This window comes from Larus michahellis, unplaced genomic scaffold (assembly GCF_964199755.1).
Source record: "Larus michahellis unplaced genomic scaffold, bLarMic1.1 SCAFFOLD_204, whole genome shotgun sequence".
Lineage (NCBI taxonomy): Eukaryota > Metazoa > Chordata > Aves > Charadriiformes > Laridae > Larus > Larus michahellis.
In genome coordinates, this window is record NW_027436266.1 from 17962 (window position 1) to 40554 (window position 22593).

The window sequence follows — 22593 nt, forward strand, 5'->3', positions numbered from 1 at the left end:
TTCTATAATTGAAGCTTCTATTTCCTCACAGAAAAAAAAAAAATATAAGTTCATACTTACGTCAGACAAACACATTTAAAATATAGTTTTTTATTAGTAGCCTGCTATGCATGAAAATAATAACTATTTCCTAAAAAATTAACCTAGCCAAACCCCTCACATAAAACCATTTATTTATTACACTGTATTACTCTTCATGCCAATCAACTGCTGAACTGGAATTACCATTTCTGGTGTTTTTTTTTTTTTTTTGAGAAAACAGAAACTGAATTATGACTAAGAGGTTATTGCTAATACATGCTAATATAAATATCAGAATTAATAACTAGGTATTAGCAATCTTCATCTCTGTACAAACTGCACTTTAGGCTTAGTTCTCCAATACTGTCAAAAGAATTGTCTTTGCTGCAGGTCCTAACAGTTTGCCTAATGCTGAGGTCACTGTCAATAACGTGCTAAAATTTCTAGGATTTTGTCCCACAGTCAGACTTTGACTAGAGGATCTCCTCTGTCATAGTCGATGACTCTCCCATTGCATTTACTACAGCGCAGCGTTTCTCTAAGGCACTGTGGAATCCATGTTCCTATTTTCATGGTCTATTAATGTGCACATTCCCTTTATTTTTTTTCTCTTATATTTCAAAACCAGTAGTAACCACCTTACTCTGATTAGAAATATTTACAATTAACTATATTTACAATATAACTCAATTTCAGAGCAACTGACAGCAAGCAAACACATTTTGAGCTGTCCTGGAAACTTGCAGGCTAAGAAAATTTTCCTGATTCTTTCTGACTAACTTAACAAAATGCTATTTCACATACACATGTTGCTATTCCACAACAAAATTAATATTACTTAGTCTAAAGTGAATATGGCTTATAGCGAAGAGTAACAAAGAACAAAGAGAAAGCATTAAAAAGCTATTTTCACACCACAAAATTAAATTTCTCTTCTGAACTCTCCGTATATACCAAAGTCATTCTACTAACAATAAAAGCCAGCAATAAGAGTCCTTCACAGCACAAGGTGATCTACAACGGTTGTAAAATTATTTTTTCTGTTTTAGAAAAAAAGAGCATGTTCATAACCGAACATCTAAATTTACCCATTGTGCCCAACAGTCTTGATGGCCCCAAGAAGAGTCTGCAGATACTCAGTAATTTCCCTCTGTCTTCCTGAAGAGATGAGATGTCTATTGTAGTTTAAGACATACACCACAGCATTGTGAACAATCCAGGCTTCATTCAGCTCTTCTCCTATTTCAGCTGCACGCTGGAAGTTTTCCATAGCATACTGAGATAAGTAGTCTATCCATAAACTATAAAATTAATATAAAGAAGCTGTTATTCCAAAACTTCAACGCTAGAAGGAATTACATCATAAGGTTAAATATGCAGTTACACATCTCGATCAATAGCAACAAAATTTTTTAATGACTTTTCAGTTGCATTTATTAAGTCTTCATCCATTAACTTATATTTTACTTGGATGAGAAGATGACTCAGGAAAGGAATTAGCATCAACGTAAAATGAATAGTCTCTGACACTCAGATGCTATTAGCTTAAAAAATAGTGGCTATAGTTCATTCTTCATCCACATGGTTTTTTAAAATGTGTGTATGAATCCACACATCGGTGCTAGAAATCATTAAATATCTGTCACAGGGCTCTACTTGAATACAGACACAAGTAAGGCATTCCACTCAAGTGTTAAGGAGGCGTCTTATTCACTTAACAACTGCATGTGTTCTTACATTCAAAGATATCTCGGGATGCTCTGAAATACTACATTAATTTTTAATAGAATAACAGCTTTTTCATAGTCTAGGCCATAAATTTCTTTCAATAACTTTCTCTTTTTCTTTTCTTAATTATCAAGATGTACCATTACTTAGAAAAAGCAATATTAAAAATATAGTCTCAAATGACCACACAGAATGGCCATGGTTAAGTCACTAAACCAAAAGCACAAGCTGACACAGGGTACTACTATGTCAACAAAGGGACAGGACACAGCAGACCAAGGTGCTTTTTTTTGCGATGAGTCTTTAATTCAATTGGGTAACTCAAAAACAGCTTAGTAGCAAATTTTGGAACAGAATCCTCATCATCTTTGTTCCTTGGTTCTCCGCAGTTTATACTTTTTCCTGTTTTACTAAACAATTGCAAGCAGATAGTGTGAGATACTTTACTTAATCGTTAGACTAAATGAACGTTCTTAGGGACACAACCCTGGGATCTTACTCCTGCAAGACATGACCACTCTCACAAGAAGGCTAATATTAGTATGAATGTGAACACAAGAGAGTTTAAAGATCACATTCAGAATTCTCCCCCGTCTCCCCTCCTCTTTTGCAAGAAATAACTGTGTGAGACCAGAAAGAAAACAATACTTGCTATGTTCTACTCTCCCTTTTTCATTTCAGTTGACTGGATGGAACAGACTAAGCTCTTGCAAACTGCAGTAATTCATTGTATGTATTTGAGTACTCAGAGACTACTATCACATAGGAGCTACAATGCAAGACAAAGAGGGTTTTTATTTGGGGAAATATATATTTTAATATAGAATTTTATGGTCTAACTGTAAATATAACACAGTTTTAATAGTTTTTAAGGTTGGGATACTAGCTTCTAGTTTCCCAACATAACACAAAGAAATGTTAAATGAAAAATAAAATGCACACTCCAGAATGAAAACAAACTAAAGAAAAATTATTTTGAGCCATTATTTTTAGATTCTTTTCCTTTTCCCATTACCATGACTACCTAAAAATATAAAGCATCTGGTGCAATGAATTCCACTAAGAAGCTATAACTTGCAATTATCATCTGTGTGTGATAATAACAATCTGTTAGAGTTCCTAGGTCTTGTTATATATTAAAGAAAAGCACCTGTACGTTTTCCATTCTGGATCATTTTCAGGAATATATGAAACATATCCTGGACGATACTGGCTTCTGTCTTCTGGAGGTACAGCATGATCATTCAGTTCAATGCCCTGCAACCTTAATAAATTAATAGTTGCCTGGAAAGATACAGAGAAATAAATTTTCTACCCAGTTTATCACTGTGAAAATAGACTGTGACTTAGTATTAGTGTTGTTACCTCTTCAAAAATTAGAAAATACAAAATGCTTTTTCAGATGTTGTACAGGCACGTACAACTATATGAAATGCAATGTAAAATACTTGCTAGTCTTCCGAATTTCTATAGCTAATTTTACTAAGTAATTTCATTGAGAAAAGAAAAAAAAAATTTTTTTTAAGTCATATTGGAACATTAAGGATCCAGAAATGTAATGTCACATGTCAAATATTTACAATAGAATCCCTTGTAAAAAAGCATTATCACTACCTGCAGTGAAACTATTGCTATAGTTACTTTCACAAAGTATTTCAATAAAGATGCTTCATGAAACTACTTATTCCTTTAGTTCCTGTGGAGGCAGACAATAATTAAACTCAGAATTCCAGTGCTTTAAGATTTATTCATAAAATTATACATAAACCAAAGCTAAATGAAACAAACATGAATGACAGCTATGTAATTTATTTACCTCTGCGTTAATGAATCTTATTTCTGCCAACATTCTGAGTAAATCTCTTTCAAAAGAGAAGGATTTAGCAGGTAGTAATGATTCTCTTGGTAAGCTGTCACCTTGATCATCATCCATCATAGCTGTACTAGCTTTCTTCTTCTGTGCTACAAATCAATCAATCAATTCATTATTATTACCATGCAAATCAGAAAAAAAAATCACCTTCATTTTAAAATTTAAAAATCCCTACACATTCTTAAATCCAGAAGAAAGAGTTAACAAGTATGGATTTAAAATTATTTCACTCAACTTTTTTTTCATCAGCACAATTTATTGCACTCAAAACCCGTTCTTCTCAAGCAGTGCTGAGGTATTGGTTATCTGTGATTTTACTGCATTTGTGCATAAACTTCAATATATGCAACAAATAACTTGCTCCAGCCATAATGTGCATACTGAAATTACATTAGTTATGAATATAACCTATGGACTCCAGTTAAATTTTATTACTTCAATGGAAGTGGAGTGCTGGACATTATGTAGTAGGTAAAATCTCACTGTGTTTAAATTATGGATGGGGCTGACTTTCTGGAACACACACATCAATAAAGAGAAAAATAGCATTATTTTTCTTTGGTTTAATAATGAAGAGAAAGGACCAAAATTATTTAAATATAAACACAAAGTAAAAGCATAAATGCCGTCACCATGGATTCCCGCTACATTGTTGGCCAATAGCAGGTGTTTGAGGAAAGGCATAAAAGTAGGTTACACAAAGCTACTTTCTTTCCTGGTCTATCTTCACAGTTTTTCAGAATCTCCTGAACCACAGGTTGTTTGACCCATCAAGTTCAATATTCTTCAATAAACGTACCTAATTAGTCTCTGTTGAATTTTTTAAACAATTCTTCATTCTCCCAGTCTCTGCCTTTGCCTTCTGCAACTTGGGCAGTATTGTTAGAGCTCTTGCCGGTGAAGACTGAAGCAGAAAAGTCATTAAGCACCTCAGCCTTTCTCCATATCCCAGGTCACCAGGTGTCCTGTTTCCTTCCGGAGAGGGCTCACATTTTCCCTAGTCTTCCTTTTACCGCTGACGTACCCGTAGAAGCTTTTCTTGTTGCCCCTCATGTCCCTGGACAGATTTAACTCTATCTGGGCTTTAGCTTTCCTAACCTGATCCCTGGCTGCTTGGACAATTTATCTGTTTTCCTCCCAGGCTACCTGCCCTTGCTTCTACCCTTTACAGGCTTAATTTTTTCTGTTTGAGTTTGTCCGAGAGCTCCTTGTTCATCCGTGCAGGCCTCCTGGAGTTTTTGCCTGATTTCCTCTTTGTTGGGATGCATCGCTCTGGAGCTTGGATGAGGTGACCATTGAATATTAACCAGCTTTCTTGGGCCCCTCTTCCCTCCAGGGCATTATCCCATGGTACTCTGCCAAGCAGATCCCTGAAGAGGCCAAAGTCCGCTCTCTGGAAGTCCAGGGTAGTGAGCTTGCTGTGTGCCTCCTTGCTGCCCTAAGGATCTTGAACTCCACCATCTGATGGTCACTGCAACCCAGGCTGCCCTTCAGCTTCACATTTCCCACCAGCCCCTCCTTGTTGGTGAGAACAAGGTTCAGCATGGCATCTCTCCTTTGTTGGCTCCTCTGTCACTTGGAGAAGAAAGTTATCATCGACGCATTCCAGGAACTCCTGGGTTTCTCATGCCCTGCTGTGTTGTCCCTCCAACAGATATCGGAGTGATTGAAGTCCTTCAAGAGGACCAGGACCTGTGAACATGAGGCTGCTCCTATCTGTCTATAGAGGGCCTCATCCACTCGGTCTTCCTGGTTGGGTGGCCTGTAGCAGACCCCCACTATAACGTCACCTGTGCCTGCCCTCCCTTTAATCCTGACCCATAAACTCTCAAAGAAACATGGCTAGTCTGGAGATGCAAAACTTGTGAAAGAAAATAGGTAAATTAATGCCCTATTTTAATTGAACCTTGAAAATAACCTAGAGAAAAAATGTGGAATAGGTTCAATTAACATTGGCTAGAGAAAAAAAAAATAGCCAACAGGGCATGTACTAGAATTTAATCTATTCTTAAAGGTGAATTTTATGAACTCCCAGGCAAAAAAAAACCCAACAACTTTAACAGCTGCTTGCTGCTAGTGGTTTGAAAGTGCTCTTTCCCTGAGTTGAGAACTCTTAACACGTGTGGTAGGTTTTCAGCAGACCCCCAAGGAACAAGGCACAAACAATGCTGGATACCTCAGAGGAACTGCTAATAAGGGAATAAAGGATAAAAAATCTTACCACGTAACCCTCATACAAAGTGACCAATAATCCATTTTTCTTCAGCTTCCTCAGGTAATTAAGTACAACAGAGATGGATAATATGGACCTAGATGACCATTAGGGAATGAACCTATTTTCTTATATAGGTAGATACATTTCATATAAGTATTCTTCTTTAGCACCGGTGAAACACTTCTGAAGGCAACATATGGTTTCAACAGAAAAATGTAGGAATTGATTTCTAGATTCGGAGGTAGAAAGAATATTCCATGGACGCCAACATGCAGTGACAGACCAGAGTCTTAGGGAACTTTGGGAAGGAGATGGAAGAAAATAATAATATTGGCTTACTCCTTCAAGCAACTCTAATAAAACAAGGAGAAAGTTTCTCTTGCAACACTCAAAATAATTTGTTCACTTACCATTTTTAGGTTTTGTTACCTTCCTGAGCAAAGTATCATCATACAAGAGACAAAATCTGCATGCTGCACGGCAGACATCCCATACTTCTTGCTTACGTGCAACTTTTGCCAAATCTGCCCAAAGTATAATTCTACCAAAGAAAAAGCATACATCAAATTACTTATCAGCAGGATTATCTTCTACACTTCAGGATCACAAAAAAGTCATGTCAATAATGATGGCCATCATAAATAAAATTTTAAATCTAATAAAAATTAATAAATGGAACACTTATTATCAGTAGCAAAGATAACACTATTACTTTATTAATTTAAAAAAGAAATCCCCTCAGCATATCAAGAGTGGGATGAAATTCTTGATCTGAGTAACTATACCAAAATTTCAAGATGTGTGACACCCCTAATTATCTATCTTAGAAACTAAACTAAACTAAATATTTCAAAATTGATGTTCAGAATGTCTAAGTCTTGAAAACAAGTTTGGATTTAGAATTTTTTTGAAAAAAATTTAAACTTCATCATGGGAATTTTTAGTGCACCTTTTACATAAAGAATGTTGAAATGATACACAAATAGTCAAAACAAAATCTGTGATCTTCCTACAGATTAATCTTTCTGACTCTCAGGATCAACTACTTCATTTCTTTATTAAGAAGCTGTAGCATGTGATGTGGTACAAGGACCTAAAAAGTTTCAATTGTACATCAAGTTGTTCAGTCTTCCAGCCTTAATCCACTCATTCTTCTGTCTGTTCAGTTTGTACCAACGGAACAGGTGAGTTTATGGTGCACATGAACAGCAAAATAATACAATTATGCATAGCATGGGAACATCATGGAACTTTTCAGACATAAAGTTAAACACATGCTTAAGTGTTCTGCCAAGTCCGAGTGAAGTATTCAGCCACTTATAAGCTATCACCAAGTACTGTAACAGCTGCAATAAGGAAACTCCCCGTTAGACATTTCTACACAAGACAAAAGAGACACTTCTTGTCTACAGTAATTACCTCTCTCTGTCATTTTCATTTTTTGAGTGTTTCAAATGTTCATCAACTTTCTCCATGCTTTTAATATGATGTTGTGCTTTTGCACAGAGGTAGCTTATTTGACTCCTACTTTTACCTGAGGAAACTTAGCAAAGAAAAAAGAATTTAAGGCAATTTTTAGGTATTAGAGATGAAAAAATTCATATGAAGGTATGAAATTTGATTCATAACTACTTTCTGAAACACTGGAAATCCAGCCCTTTTTTCAGACCTTCAAGCTTTCCCAAAACCAACCAACCAACATGAAAAGAACCACACCCTACCAGCATCCATTCTGTTTTTCCTATATCTTCAGATATAGCTGTCCCATACAATAAATTATTTATGCTTGTTTGGCCCCCAAATATCTCAATTACACCTCTTTTCTCACAGGGCATGCATTGCTCTAATTAGCCTCAGTCAAGAGTAAACGGATGAATCAAGAGGCAAACTTCACATTCATGCTGAATTTTAAGAACACTTATCTAATCAAACACATTAAAGTTTGTTTTTTGTTTTAATTTGAGAATACTGACTTGTGTTTTACTTAGTCAACAAGATGTTAGGCAAAAGTATTAAACAAAGAAACAACCAGGGAGGAAGGGCGGAACAAGCTGGCGCCCTGAGGTGGAAAGTTACTCCAGTGGTACAGATACATCAAAAAGATATTATTTTTTGCAGTGTAATGACACAGAGGAAATGCTTTGCATTAGAACACAAGTAACTTCATGTGAATGGGAAACCAGATGAGTTTGTACTTTCACTTGAATCTAAGTGATGGTCCCTAACACATAATGCAGACTGAGTTAAGTTTTAATTTGATCCTCAAAAAATTTGCCAAATAATAGCAGCAGATACATATAAAGTATTTCTGGCTTTAAAATATTTGTATAACCACTTTCACTTACATTGATTTACAATGAAAAGAGGAAGGCATAATGTCTTACCATTCTTGTTAAAAATATTTTGCAATGCATTATCCAGCATGTGATAAGGCTGTGTTATTTAACTATACACACAAATCAACTGACAGAAATTGTTCAGTGTAATACATAATGACAGTAATATCATGTAAGGTTGTAGGGTAAAGAACTGTGGATTAGAAAAGTACATTGTTCTCTGGATCTGCGGGTACAAGTCTCAGTAAATTAGGCCAGCATATACATCAAAAAAGAATGACATGTTGATGCACAGCTCTTTATGCAACCTAAAAGAAAAAATAACCCTATAAATCTGATGTCCTGTCCTATGTATGTTTTAATAATACAGTTACATATATATTTTCTTACTCCTTCAATAAACACGTTTGATTTTGTTGTAATATAAGTGTCAGGGAAAAAGCAAAAAACTCTTTGGATGACAGCCACAGGAACAACTGAAATCTTTCAAAACAAAATTTTACAAAACACTGCATCAAACAGATAGAAAGTATTGTAATAACTGTAATATTGTGATAATCTCACTCATTTTAATGACTTATCTTGGAAGGCTAATGTGTAGTAAGATTTTCCTGAGGAAGTGTGAATATAATTTTACAGTTGTCAACTCAAAATTCAAGAGCAAGTAAAAATACATGCACGCTTTTAATTCTATTTGTTGCACAAATACAATGCATTTTACCACCTTAAATCATGTATGAAAATGTTTTCCAATAAAATAATTTTCACATACTGAAATGCACTGCACGAAGTGGGAGTGTTGATTCTGTAAATAACACTCTTAGTTGCAAGTCATCAGTCGATCAAGTTTGAAATGAGAATATGCAAGGTGACTGCTTTGAAGAGAATATGCAAGGTGACTGGCTGAAGAGATGGCAGGAGAGAACCACGTGGCCTTCCAGAGCACCACAGGGTGCTACGGGAGCTACACGACTCCCGTAGCATTCCCTTCCTCCAGCATCATCTCCACCCTGTCAGTACACCGCTATACTCAGAAAGTTAGGTTAAATTAGTCACACATTTGCTTTATTGACAAGATACAATAAAACAATTCAAGCCATCTGGAAAAATCTGTTCCCTAACGACTCTTCTTCAACAACAGGCTATATAGTCACAAACTGCAGCTGTTTGTGGCATAAGGAACACGCCTATTTATGATGCGTGTTTTACAAAGTAAATAAAGAATCCATTCCTAAATCTCTGTGCAAAACTTGCTCTCTCAAAAGCAAGATTTTAGAATAAAAATACAATTACAGTACCCAATATTCTGGAGTGAAACTTCAGAAAATACCACTTGAAGCTGACCTTGGGTAAGACCACATAGTGAAAATAAAATTACAATACAACTTACAGCATAACAATAAGATTCAGATGAATTCAGTGGAGAAAACCAGACACATTTCCTCTTCCAGTGTCACAATGTAAATCTTAGATCCCAAATGAAATCGATAGCTTTGCCACAGAATTCAGCAGAACAGTCATTTCATCTGTATTGCAATATTCTCTACATGTTGCCACTAGATGTTACGTCCAACCTTCAAGACCATGCAAAGCAGTCAAAGTCAAGTGTACTAACTTTCAGTCACACATACGTACATTACCTTTAACTTCATTTTCACTGTCGAGGACTATTTGAAATGAATCAGGAGCTAGTGCAAGACCTACATTCACCAGAAGGGACCTCTTTTTCCTCACATTATCCTTCTGCTTTCCCCTCTTAGCCTAGGTAAAGAAAAGAGCTATTTGTTATAAGGTTAATTTTTATTATATTCCTATTTATATATCTTATTTACTAAACATAACAGAGTATCTTATTTATTAAACATAACAGAACGCATATCATAGAAATTGGTACTACCAAAAAAATACCTACAGGAATTGTGTATCTTCATATATCTTACACAACATTCTGCAGTATTATTGTTGTTGAAAGTGACTGTAGAAATTTGGTTGATCTTGACATGCATACATCATAGATAACTGAATACAAAGTACTGTTCATGCTCCTCACGGATCTTTACAGTATATTCCTCAGTGTATAACCTGTCATTATGTTACACTTTCTTAAATAAAGGATAGTATTTATTTAGAAGCCAACAATAACGTACCCGTTATGCAATAACTAGGAATTGCTACAAAATATAAAAAATTGCTAGTCCACTTAAAATTGTCTGAAGTCAGAGGAAGTCAAGTGCTTTTTTTAAAAATAACATTTAAGCAGAAAAAGTTTGCATGTAAAAGTATTAAAACTAGACAAATAATCGTGACTTTACTTTTTCTTAATGATAGACATATCAACCCACCAGCAGCTTTCCAGTACTGATTTTAGGTTCAGTGAACACATCTTAATTTCTGTGAACATCCCAAAGTGGTGTAGAGATGAAATTTCTTTTAGCCAGCTAACAGTCAGTTGCCAATGTGCTTTTTGTTCAGGTACTGAGGCACCACAACAGAATTAGATGCAGCAGCTCTTCACAATGGCTACACTGTGACTTATTTAACTTCATTTGTAAGCGTGACATAACACTGATTTATCTCAAAGCCAGCTAGGATATTTAGCTACCTTGCCACTGCTCCCCTCATTAATTAAAACACTGTTCCATGCAATGAAATCTCAATTGTTGACAATTATGAATAGGCTTCTTTTTTGCTGGTATTTTTTTCTAATTAATAACTTTCCCTCCTCTCCTCCCCCCCGCCAAGAAATAAGCTTTGAACATAACTGGAACAAAAACCTCTACTGCAATCTTCAGAGCGTGAAGCAGCAGGACCACCATAGAGAGAATTCAGAGTTTTTCAAGGCAACCAACCAATGCCAATCTGCTGAAAGCAAGCTGATGCTAGCTCTTCTTAACGGCTGGCTTCCTCTGCCAGAATTTAATAAGCAAACCTATTTCAGCTACTGACCTTATTCTTCACAATTACCTGTTCAATCATCATTACTGCCCGATCCTCTAGACGCTCAGGTGACTTATACGGTATAGTGTGCAAACGAAGACGGTTAAAAGTCAATCTTAGATGTTCTTGATACTGCCCACTGTTGTTTAGATGTATGGCTTTTTGCAAGTGTTCCACAGCAGTCTCTAGTCTTTCCTCATCTTCTTCAATACGAGCTATTTCCATGTGAACTTGGCAACGCAACAAAATCAACATGCTAAGGAATATGAATTTAAATGTAAACTGTTAAAATGAGGCAAACTAAAATTCTTAGACCTAAAAATTGCCCAGAAGTGAAACTTAATTATTAAAAGTGACTCCAGTATGAAAATAGGTACTCCTTTTTTAACTTACTTGTCGCTTTCATTTTCACTATCATGCCTTTTTAATGAAATTACTTAGAAAATTTAAATGCATTTTACTTCCATTAACCCTGCACAAGAAAACAGAGCCATGAGGAAGCAATGCATCTTGCAGACATACTGATCTTTATGTATCACTCTTTTTCAGTACCACACTGAAGTTACCACTTAGGCAAATCAAGCAAAGAGATTTTCAAAAGTATTTATTAACTCCTAGAGAGAGCATGATGTACTGGATAACGGCCACTTTTGATAAAAGTTTACTCTCTATTCATAACATTTAAGTAGCACCTAATACTTCTATAAATCTAGCCCCGACTGTACTGGCTCACCACTGTTCAGGATTTGCACACTCCCTGCAAGCAGTGTCTCTGCCCAGGTGTTGCTGAAGGCACTCCACAAGACCAGCACATTTTCAGTGGAGACTGCACGTTCTCCAGGCCCAGGGACACTCCCTTCCCTATCCATCACCTGCCCCAGGGAGCTGTTCGTGACAGCTCTGAGCTCTATGTGAGACTTTAGATTATTTCCAGGAAGAAAAACAAAAAATTCGATAAATGAAAGCAATCTTATGAAAAATAGAACAGAAAGAAGAAAGTTCTTTGTCATGCCAAAGATCCAGTGTATGTCCACGTTAGAGCTAATCTGACTGAGCAAGTATCGTCCTTTTACTGCTGACCAAAATAGTGACAAATAATGCTACAACCAAACCAAAAATGAAGACAGGCAAATGAAGAGGGACAAGTGACTTCATTCAATCACTAGTGACAGTACCACCTCAGAGCTGAGGGTGAGTCTACTGGTTGTTAGAAATATACAGATAACAAAAGCCAAAACCCTAACCCTCCAAAAACCTAACCTGCAAGCTTTTAGAGAAGAATTGTCATTACTGACATTTTGTATAAATACCAAAGTCACATATGCTGATATTGCAGTCTTTATAATGAAAGCATAAGAAATACTTGAATAACAATATAGCAATACAATATAGGTTTTTTATACATGTGTATATCTGTTTCTCAGGCTTCTGCTTCCTCTTTATGCAAATAAAAAAATACATTTTAGAAAGACTGAAAATATATTCCTTGCCTTCCTCTGTAATACTTTTATCAGAAACCATCTTCTGTTCTGCTCAAACAACAGATTATATTCATTGTAACTAGCTCTACTACAAAAGTTATGATCTTTGTTCTTAGTAGTCAGCCTACACGTAAATCCAAACTTAACCAAGTACCACGTACTACGGTTTTCTTGTTCCGCTCAAATTAACAAAAGAGGTGGAGCTATTTAGGTGCTTAAGTACAGCATAACAGCAAAGAGAATACATCTAGAAAAACAATACATTTTCTTAATCAGTAGGTTTTTCAATTAAAAAGAAGTATCATCAAAGATACAAAAATAATATCTTCCAAGAAGTGTCCTATTTGATATGTAATACAGAAGCCATGTGTTTTTTTAAAAGTAATTTTTTAATTGTATGGGTTTAACCCACAAAAGCGATACTAATACAAGGATCTAAACCACATTCCAACACATTTACGCATACTGCAGCTTTGGAATTTTCTCACATAATTTTGATTAACTACAGCATTTTTCAGTTCCTAACAAATTTCAATATTTGCTATAGGCCATTAAACAGTGTGATATTTTGCCTAAAAAGAACCTATATTTAAATGATTAATGGGGGAATACAGGCAATCACGGAATCACGGAATCTTCAGAGTTGGAAGGGACCTCTAGAGATCATCTGGTCCCACTCCCCTGCTAGAGCAGGATTGCCTAAAGCACATCCCTCAGGGCTGCATCCAGGTGGGTCCTGAAAATCTCCAGAGAAGGGGACTCCACACCCTCCCTGGGCAGCCTGTTCCAGTGCTCTGTCACCCTCACTGTGAAGAAGTTTTTCCGTGTATTTGAACGGAACTTCCTATGTTCTAGCTTGTGCCCATTGCCCCTTGTCCTGTCACTGGGAACCATTGAAAAGAGCCTGGCTCCGTCCTCCTTAAACCCACCCTTTAGATACTTGTAAACATTAATCAGGTCCCCCCTCAACCTTCTCTTCTCCAGGCTAAAGAGTCCCAGCTCTTTCAGCCTTTCCTCATAAGGGATGTGCTCCAGTCCCATAATCATCTTGGTTGCCCTACGCTGGACTCGCTCCAGTAGTTCCCTGTCCCTCTTGAACTGGGGAGCCCAAAACTGGACACAGTACTCCAGTTGTGGCCTCACCAGTGCAGAGTAGAGGGGGAGAATGACCTCCCTCGACCTACTGGCCACAGTCTTCCCTATGCAGCCCAGGATGCCATTGGCCTTCTTGGCGACAAGGGCACACTGCTGGCTCATGGATAATTTGCTGTCTACCAGGACCCCCAGGTCCTTTTCCTCAGAGCTGCTTCCCAGCATGTCCGCCCCTAACATATACTGGTGTTTGGCATTCTTCCTTCCCAGGTGCAGGACCCTACACTTGCTTTTGTTGAACCTCATTAGGTTCTTCTCTGCCCAGCTCTCCAGCCTGTCCAGGTCACGCTGGATGGCAGCACGGCCCTCTGGAGTGTCGGCCACCCCTCCCAGCTTGGTATCATCAGCAAACTTGCTGAGGATACACTCTGTCCCCTCATCTAGGTCATTAATGAATATATTAAACAAAATTGGTCCAAGTATTGACCCCTGAGGGACACCACTGGTTACAGGCCTCCAACTGGACTCTGTGCCGCTGATCACAACCCTCTGAGTTCTGTCACTCAGCCAGCTCTCGATCCACCTCACTGTCACCTCGTCTAGCCCATACTTCCTCAGCTTCCTAATGAGGATGTTATGGGAGACAGTGTCAAAAGCCTTGCTAAGGTCAAGGTAGATGACATCTACGGCTCTCCCCTCATCCAGCCAACCCGTTATAACATCATAGAAAGCTATCAGATTGGTCAGGCATGATTTGCCCTTGGTAAATCCATGCTGACCACTTCCAATAACTTCCTGTTCCTCTATGTGTTTGGAGACGACATCCAGAATGAGTCGCTCCATTACCTTCCCAGGGACAGAGGTGAGACTAACCGGCCTGTAGTTCCCTGGGTCCTCCTTCTTGCCTTTTTTGAAGATTGGAGTGATGTCAGCCTTCCTCCAGTCCTCAGGCACCTCTCCTGTTCCCCATGACCTTGCAAAGACAATGGAGAGTGGTCTAGCGATAACATCTGCCAGCTCTCTCAGCACTCGCGGGTGCATCCCGTCAGGGCCCATGGATTTATGAATGTCCAGCTTGGCCAAGTGGTCTCTGACCCAGTCCTCCTCAACTAAGGGAAAATCTTCCTCTCTCCAGACCTTCCCCCTTGCCTCCAGGGTATGGGATGCGTGAGGGACGGCTTTATCAGTGAAGACCGAAGAAAAGAAGGCATTCAGTAACTCTGCCTTCTCTGTGTCTTCCACCACTAGGGCACCCGTCTCATTCATCAGTGGACCTATATTTTCCCTAGTTTTCCTTTTTCTGTTGATATACTGGAAAAATCTCTTCTTGTTGTCTTTAACTGCAGTGGCCAAGCTGAGTTCTGATTGAGCTTTGGCCCTTCTAATCTTCCCCCTGCATAGCTTTGTTATATCTTGATAATCCTCATAAGTTGCTAAGCCCCTTTTCCAGAGAATGTAAGCCTTCCTTTTTTTCCTGAGGTCCAGCCAAAGCTGGACCAATATGCAATATGCATATGCAATATGCAATAAGCAATATGCAGCCCTTAATTTATTACAAGCTAGTGGAAAATTTTCAAAGACACTTGACATCGTAGAGATTGAGCTTTTAAATGAGTCTGATGCTCAGTCATCAGACCTTTCAAAGTAACAAATAAAAAAGAACAGAGTGTAGAAAGTTACCTGTCAATCTCTTCAAGGACATCAGCAACTGATATCAATGGCTTTCGCAGATGCTGATGCAAATTGTGTTGTAGTAGCGGTAAGCACAGATTCCACTGGGTTGTACAAACAACCTGAATCACATCAGGATCTCCCAATTGAACTGCGCGTTTTAAGGTTAACTCAAGATTTTTTATCAATTCCAGTTGAGCCTACACAAGTGAAAAATTAATTACCATATATTGCATTTAATGAACATGAATACTTACACGTTCCTCCAAATTTTAATCTTAGGGCTGTTTCCAATAGAAAGAAGTGCCTCAGCCAGCAGACTTCAGAAACTTTTTTTTTTTATTTTTTTTTTTTTTAAATAATTAATAATTTTTTTTTCAAGAGGCATTGATAAATAAGGAGTATTTCTTTTAGGCACTCCATGTTGCTACTACATATTTCAGACAGAAGTCTATCAGCTATTCCCCTTTCTTATGATAAACAGAAATTGATAATTGTGAAATATTTGTGAATTCAGAAGGCTTAGCGCTTTTTTTCTTTTATACTAAGCTACAAATGCAGTGTAGGAGAGGAAAACTAGAAATATTATGAATGGGATTTGCCATATGGGCAACTAAACTTGGTTCCTATTAAATCTAAAAGCAAATCCGTACCTAAGTAACAGACACCTGCTGATTATTTTCTTTTTAGAGGTCATGTGATTAAAAAAAAAAAAATCAAACAAAAAACCTCTCCAACTGCATACACTGTGGTAGGACTATTTAGAAATACCTAAATATTTAAATATCCTATTTTGTATTTAAGCAGTATTAGTAGTGTTTTATATTATGAGGGATTTGTGATTTTTTTTCAAAAGGTGAATGGAATTTCTGAATTCCAAAATTATAAAAGTCATAGATAGGAGTAAGTTTATGCACTAACACTATCGATTTCTAAGAAGCACATTCATACTTCCCATTTTAGGAACTTTAGGTGCCTCCAATAGCTACTCTAAATTGCTCGTTGTAGGCATCTGTCTAATCCCATTGATAATATTAACAATTTAGGCTTCTACTTTTGATGGTCTGATTATAACCGAGCCAGCTGACTACAGAAATCTAAGAAAATCGTCCCCAGTGTGACAATTTATCAGCAATAATCTGCATTTCTCCAACACAAGAATTTGTATGAGATCGCCCATAACATGAAATAATAATTGAGTTGGACTCGATGATCCTTACGGGTCCCTTCCAACTCGAGATATTCTATGAAAACACCTCCCATAAATGTAACATATGAAAACAAGAAGAGCGTTACTTTTGCATGCCTCAACACTACTATCTTTACTCCTGGAAAGTAGTACATTATGAACCTCTACAGTCAGACAGAAGACTTAAGGGAGAAACATTCAACTGTTGTTTATTTTTCCCTGTTTTCCTCTTGGCAGCCCAATAAGAAAGAATATAAAGTTTATATAAAGTTTAAAAGAATTTCTTAATAGTACAGTGTAATTCAGACACATAAATCCAACGCAATTTTCCACAGTTAACAAATTAAAACTTTTGCTTTTCTCTCAAAGTTAATGGTAAAGAACATACCTCAACAACTCCTTTGGTGTAAGTCCCAATTTTAGTGCCAATTTTTTTTATTTCATATTCATATTCCAGGCATTCTATTTCAATAAGTTTCCCTTGCTCCTATGAAATATTAATATACAAAATACTAATTTTAATAATTAAAAAGGAACACTATGAAGATTAAACCTATGCAATTACACTAATACAGCACTGTACTTTCTTACTGAAAATCCCACTGTACTAGGCTAATTAACTGAAACAAAAAAAAGGGACTAGAGTTTGTTGTTTGAACAGCAGTCACTTCTTACTAAGCCAAAGCTGCAAAATAACAACTAGGATTTTTAAAATTGTTCATTGCCAGACTTTGCAATAAGAAAACCAGTGGACACTTGATTTTTCCTATACTGTAATTGGATTTCAGTTCTGGTAGATTCTTGCTCACTAATGTTATTAAAAAGGTAAATGGTTGGAATAAACAAGAGCCAGTCAAGACCAAAAGGATTCATCTTGATGGACAGTGCAACTTTTAAGTGAAAAAAGAGGTTAGATTTTTAACACCTCAGGAAAGATCTGGCTATTACATCATGCAAATTATATATATGGATCATCTAAGATACTTTGTATTCGGTTTCATATGGTGCAGCTGGGAAAGCCAGACAGCACCTCCTTTCATCCTTCATTATGAACTACTATCAAATCACTCAGCATGACCTTTGCTAATTTAACATCCCCATGACTGGAAAACAGATGAGATCTTGAAAAACACAGATGAATGCAGAACTGCCACTACCATGTAATGACAAATACATAGAGAGATGGAATCCGTGTTATGGCTGAGAAATCTGTCAGTACATGGCAAAATACAAGGAACTAGAACTCAATGTAGATGTCTCTCACTACAGCATGAAGAGGCCACTGCCAAAGCGACGCTGGGCAATCAGAAGATGGTCACCTCAAAGCCCACTAACTCTAAGGAGAAGGGATGGTTGAAATAGAAGGTGCCGCAGAAGGGATACCTGGTATTACTGCCTTATACAAATACTCAAACTAAATCCACGTGAATCTTTGATCTAGGGGATCTGAACACATGTTCCAGTGGAATGCTATGGAACTGTGTATGATTTTAGACTTGTGTGAAATTTTCAGAAAAAATGGGCCTGAAGCAGACACTTGGAATTAAAAAATTTCAGTGAGGATATGTAAAATTTACATTACAATTAACTCAGAGTAGAATCATTAGAATAGAAATTTGGAAATGCATTTTGAAATTTGTTTGGCGGTATTTGTCACGTGTTTCCTTACATGCGCATTTCAGATAACTAAAAACTTACTCATGGGGCTCACAGCACAACCAGGCACTTTTTCATACATTTTTTTATCTGAAAAATATATTAATTTTCTGAATACGATGATGAACAGTTCTGTTTCTCAACGGGTGCACTTATTTCGGATGGGATAGAGTTAGTTTTCTTGGTGGCAGCCAGTGTGGGACTATGTTTTGGATCTGTGCTGCAAACAGTGCTGCTAAAGCAGGGATGTGCTGGTTATTCCTGAGCAGCGCTTGCGCAGCACCAAGGGCTGTTCTGCTCCTCATCTCACCCCACCAGCAATGGACTGGGGCTGCGGAGCAAGGTAGGAGGGGACATGGCCGGAACATTCCAGACACAGGATGTCCTGCTCAGCAATAAAACTGGGGGGCAAGGTTGAAGGGGGGAACACACATTGCTTGGGGACTGGCTGGGCATCAGTCAGTTGGTGGTGAGCAATTGTTTTCATTTACATCACTTATCTTTTCTTGGGTTTTATTTTTCTGTGGTTTTTTCCTCCTCTTTTACTTACATCATTACTATTATTATCGTTGTTGTTGTTATTTCTTTTTAATTATTAAACTGTTTTTATCTCAACCCATGAGTTTTCTCACTTTCACCCTTTGAATTCTCTCCCCCATCCTACTGGAGGGGGACTGTGTGACTGGCTGCATGGTGTTCAGTTGCCGGCTGGGGTTAAACCATGACAACAGGGAAGGAACAGAAAAAACAAATCTCAGAGCCAGCTGGACATAAGCATCAATAAGGGCATACACATTGAAAGACCAGTTATTAGGGAGACCACAGAAAATTTTAATCTAAGAATACCCCTACAGTAACATTATAATAAAATTACAGAAGAGTAAAAATTATCAAATATTAGTAATAAAAAAATCAAATAATAGTTTGCTGGAAAATTAATCATTCCTACTAAAGGAAAATGGGAAATGTATAGGAATAAACACTATAAGGAAAGACTCAGGCAAATGAAAGGATTAGGGAGTGCAGTTTGTGGCGCAACGTCTCTGGATTTCTCACTCCAATGACAGAACTATACTGCTTTCCAGAAAAGGTCACAACTTTGGGGCTTTTTTTTGGAGAGCTTTTCTGAACTCCTGCTCCCATCAGTCCCCTAACTGCACTCCAGACAAATGCTCCGTTTTCTCCTATCAAAATTAGAATTCATACACTGTTTGGCAAGGTTGATATTTTACTCATAAAGACTAAAGTTGGTGAGTGTAACGTTAACTGCTTTTAGAGCTTACATCCTGGTGACCAATTATAGTCTCAATGGGTAAACTGGTTAAATCTTCAAAACCTGCAGGCAGTATTTAACTTCCAGTCAAATTGTTCCACAGGTAACATTTTAAAAATATAGGCAAAAATTTATAGTTAACATTTATTTGCCAAAACTAACTGCACCCTATTCTACCTATAACTTACTTTCTGACCTTACATCTTCTCTCTAGTTTAGGAATCGATCACTTATCCAAGTAATTATTTATAGTAATGAATACACAAACAATACAGAGATGGACAGAAGATCCCAGAACTTCACTATTATTTTTAAAGTACAATTACATGGCGGGAAGAGGGGTGTAAAAAAATAAAATCAACTGTAATTAATATCGATACTTACAGTAATCCCAGCTCTCTTCAAGTCAAGTATACAATCATATGCAAGCTTAATGCAGTTTGCTTTCATAGAAAAACGAGCTAGTTCCAGAATCAAAGGAATCCTTCAAAAAAATAGAAAAACATTGCTTCAGAGAATATGATATTGCTCTTTTATGGAATTAGAAAAACACTATATGAAAGTAGCTTTGTGCAGTATACCTGAAAACCTTGAAGTCATCTGAATATTAGAGGACATGTGATTATACTAGTAATCATAGATTAGTAGTGTAAAAAAGATTAAAGTTGGCTACATGAAAAATACAAAATTTCATCTGTTTATGGAAAATAATTAGTATACTTCTACTGTATTCTTGCACAAACTGTTCCTGAAGATCATAAAAAATACAGAACGAAATTTGTGCAGCACAAAGATGGGGAAATAACAAACAAAGATTGCAGGTAATTCTGTAAATACAATGCAGTCTGACACACAAAAAACAGTCAAATCCATCAGTCAATTATTTAGGAGCTAAGAACACAGAATGCACACACTAGGAGACTGTGTTCTCAATGTTTGGATCTCTGTAAGTAACCAAATGAGCATAGCGTACTGTCTGGGATAGAAGTAAAGAGATACCTGAATATCGTGAAAGAAAACTGATTGACCTTAACAAGTAAAAATGTAGTATTACTTCTATATGTAACTGCTATGATATAAGTACTGGAATAGAGAGTTCAGTTTAATCTGCATTTCAAAATTATGTTGAAGAATTGGGAAGGGCCCCAAGAAATGCTATAAATAAACTAAAGTCTGAAAAGCGGTTGTCAATTCTACAACCTTTTAAAAATCTCATGTTATCAACAAGAAAGGGTTATTGAAAGATTTAATCATGTTATATAAACAGACACATGGAAGATGATACTTAAGCTTGGGTACTTTAATAAAGCCTAACAGGACCTTTGTCTTGTTTAAGATGACCTAAGCGTTAACGCAACACAAACTGTTATAACCAAGTACAAGTTCACTCTCTTCAAGGTCAACGGGAATTTTGACAGACTTCAGTGGAAACAGGATCAGCTTCAGCATCAACTTTCATGGGGCTACGACAAGTAAAACTCACTTCATACTGAGAACAGATGCTGGAGGCACATTGTATTGTCTCAAGAGTACGTATACAGAATTCAGATTTGCGGTGGCATCACTTGGAAATTCATTTGTGTCCCACTGCCTGCAATATATTAGGAATCCATCATAATTTTTCACAAGAAATGTTATTGCATTAAAAATTTGAAGTAACTCTCCTAACTTTAGAACGGATGGCTCTTAGTCCAACGTACCAGTGGGATACCTGGATTTTGAAATACCAAAGAAAAAAACTTCTAAAAACAAAGTCAACAAAAGCTACTTCAGTAGGCCAAGCAAGTTACTCAGAGACAGCTAGATATGAAGCAAAAAGAACTTTCCAGCATAAGAATTAATATTTCAGATGGTAAATTTTATTCCAGAAGCAGAGAGAAACAGTGTGCACAACTTTCCTATAATGTCAACATGAATTAATCCACTACGAAAATAATTAATACCTTTAAAATGCAGAAGTGCTGAGACATTGAAAAAAAAATTTGATTTTGTTATGAAGTCTAACTTTCAAAACTGTTTTATGCCTTCAAAATTTAAAAAGTTTAAACAGTATTATGCTTCCCACCCTTGTGATTCATGCGTTATATTTTAGGTGTGATTTCCTCACTTGATCTTTACTCTCTTATACACTATTTGTGTACCAAACCACAATTTATTGGATACAAAAATGTCTTTCAGTCTCTTAAATTCTTTCACCTCAGAATATCTGTACTATACAGTATTCCCTACATTCCCAAAGAACTATCTCACTTTTTAGCTGAGGCTGTTCTGTAGGCAGGCCTGACAGTTACTACCCAAACTGTCACTATGGTTTTCCTTTTAAGAAACTAATACTTGCATAATACCAAGCATCAAAGTACAAGTGGAAGGATACATTTTTAATACTTACAATTTTAACATCTGCATTTTATAAATAATTGAAAAATGGATGGAATTTTCTATTTCCTTCTCTACCTGGGAAACATCCATTAGTTTGTGATATACCTATAAAACAAAAATTTCATTATTAATTGACTAAATACGCAAACTAAGGACAGACACTCAACACAGCTAAAATAAAGCAGGTTTGTTGACTGTAGGCTTTTTCATGGACTTTAAGGGCAGTGAAGGCTACTACGATAATCTGTGTTGTTCTGCATAGATACCACAAAGTTCACCTAGTAGAGCTATACTAATCTTCACATAGCAAGGACCAGAACTATTAGCAGAAATCTAAACGTGCAACTAACATCTGAGTCAGAATTCTAATTAATGCATTTTTAATAACACCTTTTGATAGCATTCATTCTGAAATCACCTCATCCAGCTTTGAGAAATGAGCCCTATGCAAATTTACCTGTAACTATAAATTATATATAACAAAAAATATTATGAAGAAATTACAATAAACTGTAGTTACTTCAATTTAACTGTAGCGTTACACATTAAACATGTGCACATCATTCCTTCTGACTCTCTCACACTGACTGCCCGTAGCAATCAATACCCATTACTGAAGCTGTACCGAAGAGTAAGTTTTGCAGGACTGAAGTATGCTGTTAGTAAAGCGCTCAGCAGTGTGGATCATACTTGTGTAACCCTGCTGAGGCACACAGCCCAAATGAAATTTTAGAACTACTTT

At 36.8% G+C, this 22593-nt stretch overlaps 1 protein-coding gene across 1 annotated transcript in view; it reads right to left on the reverse strand.

Annotated features, from left to right (window-relative positions):
* LOC141737157 (cilia- and flagella-associated protein 46-like) overlaps positions 1 to 22593 on the reverse strand; it is a 48678-nt gene that overhangs the window by 16834 nt on the left and 9251 nt on the right. The window contains exons 7-18 of the mRNA XM_074571796.1: positions 21862 to 21956; positions 20956 to 21063; positions 19857 to 19956; positions 16932 to 17030; positions 15364 to 15554; positions 11138 to 11366; positions 9814 to 9934; positions 7257 to 7380; positions 6248 to 6378; positions 3566 to 3711; positions 2900 to 3033; positions 1110 to 1322 (exon numbers count right to left, since the gene is read on the reverse strand). Coding sequence (XP_074427897.1) covers positions 1110 to 1322; positions 2900 to 3033; positions 3566 to 3711; positions 6248 to 6378; positions 7257 to 7380; positions 9814 to 9934; positions 11138 to 11366; positions 15364 to 15554; positions 16932 to 17030; positions 19857 to 19956; positions 20956 to 21063; positions 21862 to 21956 — 1691 coding nt within the window. The remainder of the gene's footprint in view (positions 1 to 1109; positions 1323 to 2899; positions 3034 to 3565; positions 3712 to 6247; positions 6379 to 7256; positions 7381 to 9813; positions 9935 to 11137; positions 11367 to 15363; positions 15555 to 16931; positions 17031 to 19856; positions 19957 to 20955; positions 21064 to 21861; positions 21957 to 22593) is intronic.